General features: G+C 39.4%; 1 protein-coding gene across 2 annotated transcripts; it reads left to right on the top strand.

Moving 5' to 3' along the window:
* Positions 1 to 9,280, top strand: LOC125515070 (protein RFT1 homolog). 2 transcript variants are annotated; one of them, XM_048680489.1, is made up of 15 exons: positions 1 to 232; positions 896 to 1,046; positions 1,144 to 1,223; positions 2,432 to 2,526; positions 3,776 to 3,927; positions 4,813 to 4,964; positions 5,644 to 5,762; positions 5,861 to 6,024; positions 6,245 to 6,319; positions 7,035 to 7,106; positions 7,254 to 7,391; positions 7,954 to 8,109; positions 8,201 to 8,253; positions 8,340 to 8,512; positions 8,782 to 9,280. In XM_048680489.1, exons 2-15 carry the CDS (start codon positions 938 to 940, stop codon positions 8,849 to 8,851), a joined length of 1,608 nt encoding a protein of 535 aa, XP_048536446.1. In that variant the 5' UTR covers positions 1 to 232; positions 896 to 937; the 3' UTR covers positions 8,852 to 9,280. The 2 variants fall into 2 exon arrangements, with proteins under 2 accessions (XP_048536446.1, XP_048536447.1); XM_048680490.1 differs by having other exon boundaries at positions 2 to 223.
* Positions 9,281 to 9,673: the final 393 nt, after the last annotated feature.

The following is a 9,673-nucleotide window of genomic DNA, read 5'->3' as shown; positions in this document are numbered from 1 at the left end:
AAGGCGTACAAGGCAGCACCCCTCGCCGCCGCTGCCTCCCGCCCCCGTTTCCCCTCGCGACTGCTCTGCGCTCCCGCAGATCTCGCCGTCGACTCTACCCGACACGCCCCGCCCCTGCCCGGCGCCATCGCGCCCAGCCCGCAGCCGCCCAGTCCGCACTCGGCGGTAGGCGGCGTTGTGCAGCTGCAGCAGGCCAGCAGCCAGCCGCCCAGCCCGATTTGAGGTACTTTTGGTGAGATTTCTGCCTGTTCCCCAATTTCTGTTTACTCATCACTCATTGCTCGTCGTGCTACCAGCTGCCGGTTCCTCTCTTACGAATTCAGGTGTAATAGCCTGCCTGAGGAATTCAGAGTACTACACAATTTCATCAGCTATCCTCACCTGTTACAGCCGTGGCCTTATAAAACGCCTCACACGCACACGCACACGCACCACACAGCCAACTCACAGCTCGCGCAGGGCACTCACGCCTCAACAACAACCCCGTATGTCAGGCAGCCTCTGAATCGCGATGCACATTCCCTTCGTCGGGACTGCCGGCCATGACATTTGCTTGCTCAGCTCCTCTGTAAATTGCAGTGTATCACTGCTGAATCCTGTCCAGGAATGTTACTGCTTACTACTGAATTGTCTCAGTTTGGGTCGAACAATTGATACACTGTTGAATCAATAAATGTCAGTGTCATATTGAAGAACAGAATGTCAATTAGGACCACACGATTACATATTATATGCATCAAATGTGGAAGAATGAACACATGTGCAGTCTTCTTCGAACTTTTCAAGGCATATATGTAGGCTTAGTTTATGCAAAATTAAGACATTTGGGAATTTTTCATATGTTTGTAAGATCATATTGATCAATTTCTATTGTGCTATTGGTTATTTTTTTCAGGGTGGACCACCCTGTTTCAAAATCCTAGATCTTCCACTGGCGATGATGGCCATGACGCTGCTCGCCGGCGCCGTGGGGACTGCCGGAGCCGTGTCCCCTCAGCCTGACTCCAACGCAGGAGCTGTGATGGCTGTGTTCAAGTACAACTTCGGTGCGCCTCTCTCGCCTCCCTTTCCTTCGAGGGTTACTTCTGGCTCTGGGTGCTTGGTTTTGGGGATCTAAAGCTCAGTGCCCGTGTGTGTGTGTAGCGGCGCAGTTCCTTTCGAGGATCATCCCCTTCCTGTACAACGGCTGGTTCGTGCGCCAGCTCAACGCCGACGACTGCGCGGTGCGGAACTCCCCTGCTCCTTCCTTTCTTCCTTCTCAGTTCAGTGCAGCGAGCAATGGATTTGTTTGATTTCATTCCTCGATGTGGAGCTAGCTAGTTCCATGATGACATTTGGTGCTTTGGAGTTGAAATGCAGTGTCAAGCTTAGTAAGCATTAGTGCGCATTCCATGTGAATTCTAGTCTTTATTGTGGTTAAGTATGACCGTGTCCTCAGTTCATGCCTGCAGTTTTGAATCCTGGCCATGACATGGTTGGGTGGGACTGGAACTCTTCTGGGAGTGCAAAAGTTGGATGTCTGTCCTAAAGTGTGGATGTGTGGGATGGGATCTGTGTGAAGTCAAGTTCTAATTCTAGTTGCAGCGTGTGTTTGTTTCTCTGTGAATTCGTGATAACTGACGGCACCCCAAACTTTGTTCTTTGAGCTACAGAAGAAAAATGATGCATCTGTTCGACCGCATACTGCCATAATCGTAGTGGTTGCTTTCAGTTATTTGAGTCATTCATGTACGTGCATTGTAATGGCTCCCTTGCTATTTTTCGGTTTCTTTACTTGCTAGGAGTTGGGGGATCTTTTCATTTTGGTGAACATTGAATTCCCATGTTATTATTTAAGACAGATCCCGGTTGATCCTTCGTTGTTTGTGTAACAGGCTCAGTATAGTTATCAAATGATGATTGTGCTAAACGGACTTAGTTTGTGTTAGTTTTTTTTGGATAGATAACTTTACTTGGTGATTAAGGTTTTAAGGCAAACTGCTTTGGGGACTTGTGCATCTTCTCCATTAGTAATTAAGCATGACTGATTCAGTAAACACGAACACACTGAATAATTATCCCTCTGTTCAGGGTTTGGAAAACCAGCGGCTATCGTTTGGTAAACCACAACCGGACTGGGTATTTCTTTTTGGTGCACAGTATTGGTTCAGTTAGTCCTCTCCCCCACAGCCCAACCGAACCCTCTTTTAAATCTGTGTGTTATACGGATAAGAGTATAGTGGCATGATTTATGATCCATACGCCGAATAGGAAAAATGCGAAGTTCATAAATAAAACATGGAAAACTGACTGGTCTTAACCGGTCTTCTCTGAGAATCGCAAACCCTCCGTTTTTTGCTAAAAGGAAAAGGTTTCCTCAGTAGCCTGCATCTATGCTTACAGATGTTTCTTGTTGTTAATGTTTTCTAATATGTTTATCATTATCTGGCAGGCATATGCATTGCAGCTTCCACTTTTCATCAATTGTGTCTTATTTTTAAGCCGGGAGGGGTTTCGGCGTGCTTGCTTGCGTAATAATTCTGGGAGGTATTGCAAAATTTACAAACTTTTGAGCTTCATCCATGTACTGTGATTAATCAACAACACTGCAGTTATATAGAATACACAGCACATGTTTATTTGGAGTTTTTCTTTGTCAAATGAGCCACTGAAAGATAGACACTGCAAATTGCGAAGTGCAAAAGCTCCTCCCACAGTTTTTTTCTTAATGCACTACAACATAGATCTACGGAGTACTACATGGCAAGAAGCATGATGTCCATTTGTTACATGAAAAACTTGACCTCTAGTGGCACTTGTGCATGGTTTTTTGGCTAGAAAAAAAATACCGAGAGAAAAATGATTATATCATCTGGCAGGACGATGCAGAGGGGTATTAGAATATAAATAGTAAAGATAGCGAGAGAAAATGTGCCCTCTAGTAGATGTGGTATATTTCTCATGAAGTTTATAGGGCAAGAAGAAGAGAAAAGGTTATGTTGAATTTTGATGCCACAATTGCCCAACAAACTAAAGTATGCAAGTTTAAAATTATTAGGTAAATATTTCATCTGATGCTTTTGGAGCACCCAACACCTATTTGGGGACAGTCTTATACATGCTTAGCACTCGCCTGGGCCATCCTCACTTCGTCCAAGAGGGTTAATCCAGAGTTATTAGTTTTGAACCCTTGTGTATAATGTGTTAGCACTATTTTGTTTAAAAACAAAATGTTGTACTATGGCACCACCACTACACATACAGGCCACATGGGCCACCTCCGAAGTAGTTCATGTGTTTAATAGTGGTATGATAGCCATACATTGTAAGTTGAAGGTGAGTAGAGCTAGCATTTAATGCTTTTGGATGTAAATGGATAACTTTGGATTAACCCTTTAGGAGAAGTGGGGACATAAGCCCAAGTGAGCTGCTACGTGAGCACAGCCACATCTAGGGGATGGGCATTGACGAATTGTGTGACAGCTTCACTGTCTGAACTCTGAAGCAATAATGCTTGGATACTTCTCAAGTTCTCATAGTTCATCTTCACCAACTTGAAGTGGGGTACATGCAAAAGAAAAAAAAATCTTTTGTGATGATATGTACCGTTCCTCAGTCGTCACTGCATTCTCATTTTTTGTGTCTGTTAAACTCTGTTGTTATATTCGCATTAAAATCTATGCCAGTTCTGAACCATGTGAAGTTTTAGGAAAACTTTCTCTGATCTTGTAATATTTTTCCTTGTACTTGCTCGTTGGAGTATTTCTCAACTGATGATTTAATACTTATATTACAGAGGTGATGTGTTAAGTGACGAAGAGATACTGAAGGTAGCTTGGATGATCATCCCGTTTGGCTTGTTTGTGACTTTTATCGGCAGTCTATTTGTGTTGAGAATAAAGAAACTGAAGTTATCTGACCCTTATGCAAAAGCTACATTAATCATCGGTAAGTCTTCCATGAACCATAATTTACTACTAAGTTATTTGTATATTTGTCCCGAGCAAGATAATTGATATTTCATTAAGGACACCTCTCCAAGAGTCAATTTGTCAGTTAGTTGATTCAGTTTGATTGAGTAGGGGAAAATAACAAGCCTCATTAAATTGTTAGAGCCACTGCAATATTATGTCTTATACAAAAAAGTCCAGTTTTGAACCCTGATATATTGCAAAAGTTCACTTTTCAACTGTGAACTTTAATACCATTTGAACTGCAACTTTGAAGTACTGAAGACCATCCAGTTTCACCTGCTGTGATCTCCCAAGTAGTTTAGGGTGATGTGTGTGCCACGTCTCTGCTGTGCCACCAAATTTGACTTTTTTGTCTGTTTCCAACATAAAAAATGATCTGAATGGCAGGGTTTCTTCTTGTCATGTTTGTTTGTTAATGGCAGTGACATGGTGGACACATGCATAGTTGCATACATGTCATTTAAAGTCACTTGTGAAGCCACCTGTGGGTGAAAAGTGGATTGTTTCAATTGTTCAAGGTTGCAACTCAAATGGTTTTTGAGTTCAGGGTTGAGAGTGTTTTTTTTTTTCTGTCTTAGATTAAATGTAAATGCTGAACACCGAGCTCTTTATCTATAAAATGGACAAGCATTTCATGCTGTCATGCAGCTAAATGGAGCATCTTGTAGAATTGCATGCACTAACCAGTTCTCCCAAAAGCTCAAGCTGATGGGAAAAGGTGGGCTATGCATTTATACTTCAATACATCCCGTATAGATATCCTGCTATTACTCCTACACTAGAGTGCCTTCTCATTTCAATGTTTTGTCCACTTCCCTCACATTGAGATCTGATGTATTTATCTGGTCCAAAATGGCAGGATTTGCGTGTATGTTGGAGCTACTGGCAGAACCTTTGTATATTCTTTCCCAAACAAAGAAATACTACATAATAAGAGTGTATACCGAACCTACAGCTACTCTGCTACGTTGCCTAACAACTTATATCTTCATAAAAGGACATATTAAAGTGGTAATGCCACATTAGCCTTCTACTCCAGTTTATTACCGATCGCATAAAATGCATACACCCACAATGTTCTCATCATTTACACCTGATATTTGGGAATCTACGTTGCACACAATTGCCTTGTAATTATACTTGAAAGGATCACAAATCATTCTGAAAAAAGTGACCATTTAGTGCAACTACCTCAATCTCATTATCTATTTTTTTTGCAGTGAAACCATCTCATTATCATCAAAAAATAAAATATAATTAGTGCAACCATCTAGATGGTCCAACTTTGTGACAAACTAATAATCCAGGACGTTCCAATAGCCAGTCCATACTGTATATTGTATTATTTTGGTATGTGTACCAAGGATAATATTTCTATATATTAGAAGATTTCAACTAATGTATTTTTGTGGTTGGTTAACAAATACAACTGCCCTAATTATAATAAGATAAAATATGGGGAACACTTCCCTTCGGCATTCTTTTGTCCTGTGTTGTACTCATCCATTTTAACTTTATATCTTAAAACATAATAGAGCTTTCCAGGACAAACAGTATAATTTTGCCAAGTGACATATCCAATTGATAATATTCTCTTCTGTTCACATACCCATTCATGCTTTGTTATGGCATTTTAATTTGTATTACATTTGTTGATCAATACAGTACTATAATAGTGATTTTTTTGCAGGAGAAGCTGGTCGTATTTGCTTTGTCTCAGGTCGTTTATGCAGCCTGCATTTTCATTGGATATTGGACATATTTTCTTTTATTTGCTAATATCAGAACTTTTGATCTCCTTCCATTCAGGTTTCTTCTTTATTTGTCCTGTTAATTGTCTAATTGGGCATGAGTTATCACAAGTTAATTATATTTCCTTGTTGATGCCAAAACATGCACATTGTCAGGTTGTCAACCCTGATGGTCTATGATAAACAGTTATTGCACATGTGCATATTGTTTACAGGCCAGACTATCAGGAAGCTGATCCTCCAAGAAGGCGAAAAATTTGTTCTTGTTTGGTTTGATACTCCATTTAACCAGGCTGCATATGGTCTTGTGGATAAATTAGGCAAGTATGTCGAGCACCTTCTATTTCAAGTGCTTTTCTTTAGATAAACGGGAGTTGGCGAGGCGTGGTTCATCAATGCCTCCCACCTCCCTTTCTCACCTTGCTAGAATATCTCCAACAAAAAATAACAAATTAAGTAACTAAAAATACGACGAAGCTACCCAAAATACTGACTAACCATCTTCTAAAAAATCTCTAATGATCTTCTAATTGTTTGCAGGAAGTCTGGTTGTTAGAATAGTTTTCCTGCCATTTGAGGAGAGTTCTTATGCTACATTCACCCAGTTAGCATCAGGTTTCTCTTTTGCATGAATATAAAGTTTCATTTTGATATGATAGCTAAGTACAATTGCTTATCATCTGTTTGGTCTGTCTGTAAGATTTGCTTATTGAGCATCTCTGTACTTGATTAGTCAAAGGAGGTTAACCTATGTTGTGCTGGTATCAGTTAAACAAAAACACTCATGAGATATAATTTTCCTTTCAAATCCATTTGGTCAGCTGAATTGATTATGTTCTTGTGAAGCGACTGCTTTGTGTATTGGCTACTGGTCGTTTGATATTTCTGCCCACTTTTGGCATGTTTGCTATTCTCATTGTTCAGTATTTAAATTACTCATGACCTGTCTCACAGGAAGTAAGCCTCTTACAAGTACTATGAATTATTATTATTGCTAAGATGAGCATTGCTGCCAATGCAACAAAACTAGATTACCTTCTGCATATTCCTTGCTATCTTAGATTGTAATGTTTAACACAATTCTCGCTTATAATGCTGCTGCTGTCCAGTTGTTAGAGTTTAGATATGACCATTCCTATATCTCAAGCCATCTGAAATTAAAAGTTTTGGCATATTTTCAGTTTGCTGCTGCTGTTTAATAACTTGTCCTTACAATTATAGTTGGCCAATTTATTGAACTCTTAGCAAAATTATTAAAACAATATGTTGTGCGCATTATCTTTGGATTTATATTTCTCTGAAAGAGCTAATGATGGATCCTTATCCACAGGGCAAACTCCTGATAATGTATCCAATCTGGAAGGTTCTTTGCTCGGAGCTCTTAAACTTATTACGCTGATAGGTAAGCTGTCCAATACTGAATGATTGAATGTGTATATTAATCTATTTATCTACATGTTTTAGTTGCTGTCAACTTCAACCTCCTAGTTTTCTGTGGATATTAGATGCGTTAACAGCCCTTGAATATAATCTTCCTCTAACAATGCAGGTCTCGTGGTCATTTCTTTTGGTCCAAGTTATTCATACACCCTTCTGAATCTACTATATGGAAGAAGATATAGTGATGGCGAAGCTACAGCTGTCCTCCGTTACTATTGTGTTTACATAATCTTCTTAGCAATGAATGGTTTGTATTTAGTACTTATATGCAGCAGCTCTGCATATATTCATTCTATAATATTGCAAAGTAGATTTTTTTAATAATGTTAAGAATATTTCATTGATGAATAGTAACTCTGCACTGTACCTGTCAAACCTAAATTATGTATTTGATTTTAAACTAGTTTTTGCAAACCCAGAATTTGGAACATCGGGCATAACAGCCCCAGTTTCGCCCTTTCTGTTTTTAGATTTGTCTTCAGTTATGATGCATGTAGCACAGTAATATATCCAACTTGATACGAGGAACAGTTATAATTTCTTTCCAGCCATTGAATTAGCAGTTACGTTCAGCCAAGTTATGACTTTATCTCTCATTTGAAAGCTATCAGTTGTTCTTCGATGTCTCATCCTGCACAACAATGTAGCTGAAGAAAATCTTTATTGAATGAAAACTAACTATACCATGCATTCTCTCGACAAGATTTTGACCTTTTCTGGATTAATATTTTTCAAACAAGAAATATGTTACTGGTGGTGCATATTAATTAAGTTCTGCACAAATGACTTATGTCCTTCGATATTTTCAGGCACTTCTGAAGCTTTCCTTCATTCTGTTGCCAATGAAAACCAGCTTAAGCAGTCAAACAATATGTTGCTCCTTTTCTCAGCAATTTATACTGTTCTAAATGTTGCTTTTATTAAATCCGCCGGAGCTGTTGGGTTGATCGCTGCAAATTCTGTCAGTATCCTTTGGTAATGACTCTGCTATCCTTGTTTTCTTCAAATCAATCTTTTCCTGGGAGCACTTTCTTTGCGCCTTGACTGTCTGTAAAGATATGCTACTGCGAATCTCATATTCTGCAGTATTCATCAACGAGTATTTTAAGGTAAAGTTTCTTGAATGTTCCACCTTGGGATTTTTTCCTTGTATAAGGATTGCATTTGTAAAAAAAAACTGATGACATATTTACAGGGCTCATTCTCCTTCTACCGCTGCTTGCCAGCGGGCTGGGGCGTTCTGCTCATTTCTGGTCTGACCACAGCTTTCTCCGAGAGGATGTTTCTGAATAGAAATAGGTTCAAGCAGACCCTTCCCATTCACATGGTGATAGGCATCATGTGCCTGGGCTTCTCATTGCTTGAGATGTAAGCCCTACATCACCACAGAATGATACTTGCTCTGTTCAGATACTCCATTGGTTCCAAAATGTAGTGCATAGTGATTTTTTTTTCAAACAAACTTGGTAAGCTTTGACCAAATTTACATGAAATTTATCAACATTTAGAATACCAGATCCATACCATTAGATTCATCATGAAATATATTTTCATATGCTATATATTTGGTACTGTAGTTATAGATGATTATTTATAAACTTGGTTGATCATCCTGACACGGCTTGTTTCTTGAGCAGATATCGTGGTGAAAAGCAGTTCTTGATGAGCATCGTCAAATCGTTGAAGGGCCATGACAAACACACATGAACTTATATATTTGGGACAAGTGGATTTACCCCAGATATATAACTGTTATTGCCATACAACATACGTGTTGTAAATACATGTATACTGGCTAGAGTACCCAAAAGGAGCTGGACCCAGCAGCTGGAGAGGCTTCTTAAAGAACAGATCAAATTGACGGAAATCATAGATCGCCGCTCTGCAGAATTGAATTGCTGTGACAAGTTATAGAGGCGACATAAAGCATAGATCATCTGGGTACATAGGTGATATATTCTGTAACTTTTCTACATCGGACTTATTAAGATTAAATTGCCGCATGGTTGCCGGAATTTACCATGTTGTGCCAGTCAGGTTTATTTACCTGAGTTTCAATGCAGAACTTTACAAAATTCTTTAATTGTTTAACTAGACAGCTGGGAATGAATTGTGTGGTAATGATTTTATATCTGACGATTGTGCAATGTCAAGGAGTTGAGTGGACCAACTCCTTAGTTTCATCATGGACATGTTACATAAACAGCGATTTTTCTTGGTGTTGATGTTGATGTGCCCATGGCTAGCATGGCCAGCCCTTCTTCGTCAGAATTGGATGCTTTGGATTTGTCATTCCTTCACTAAGGTGAGCCGTGGGCAAGAGCCTCTGGGTGCTTGTATGGCTGCTCTTGTAATAGAACTATATAGGAAAGAACTTGAAGGCCGATACAGTCTTAAACGTTCTATACATAGATAACTAATTACACACATGTATTACCAATATAAGCATGTAAATACTGGTAGGTCTGGTTACATGTTTTATCAGTTAGAAAACTAAGATGTTCCAGTATATGGAGGGAGTACTAAATA

This window comes from Triticum urartu, chromosome 6 (genome assembly GCF_003073215.2).
Source record: "Triticum urartu cultivar G1812 chromosome 6, Tu2.1, whole genome shotgun sequence".
NCBI classification, from domain to species: domain Eukaryota; kingdom Viridiplantae; phylum Streptophyta; class Magnoliopsida; order Poales; family Poaceae; genus Triticum; species Triticum urartu.
The sequence above is the reverse complement of the archived record's forward strand: the minus strand, read 5'-3'. Positions and strand labels throughout refer to the sequence as shown.

Coding starts and splice junctions, on each gene's coding strand:
- LOC125515070 (XM_048680489.1), top strand. CDS start 938: ATGATGGCCATGACGCTGCTCGCCGGCGCCGTGGGGACTGCCGGAGCC. Junction 2,527..3,775: donor TTGCGTAATAATTCTGGGAG/GTATTGCAAAAT, acceptor CTTATATTACAG/AGGTGATGTGTTAAGTGACG. Junction 8,513..8,781: donor GGCTTCTCATTGCTTGAGAT/GTAAGCCCTACA, acceptor TTTCTTGAGCAG/ATATCGTGGTGAAAAGCAGT.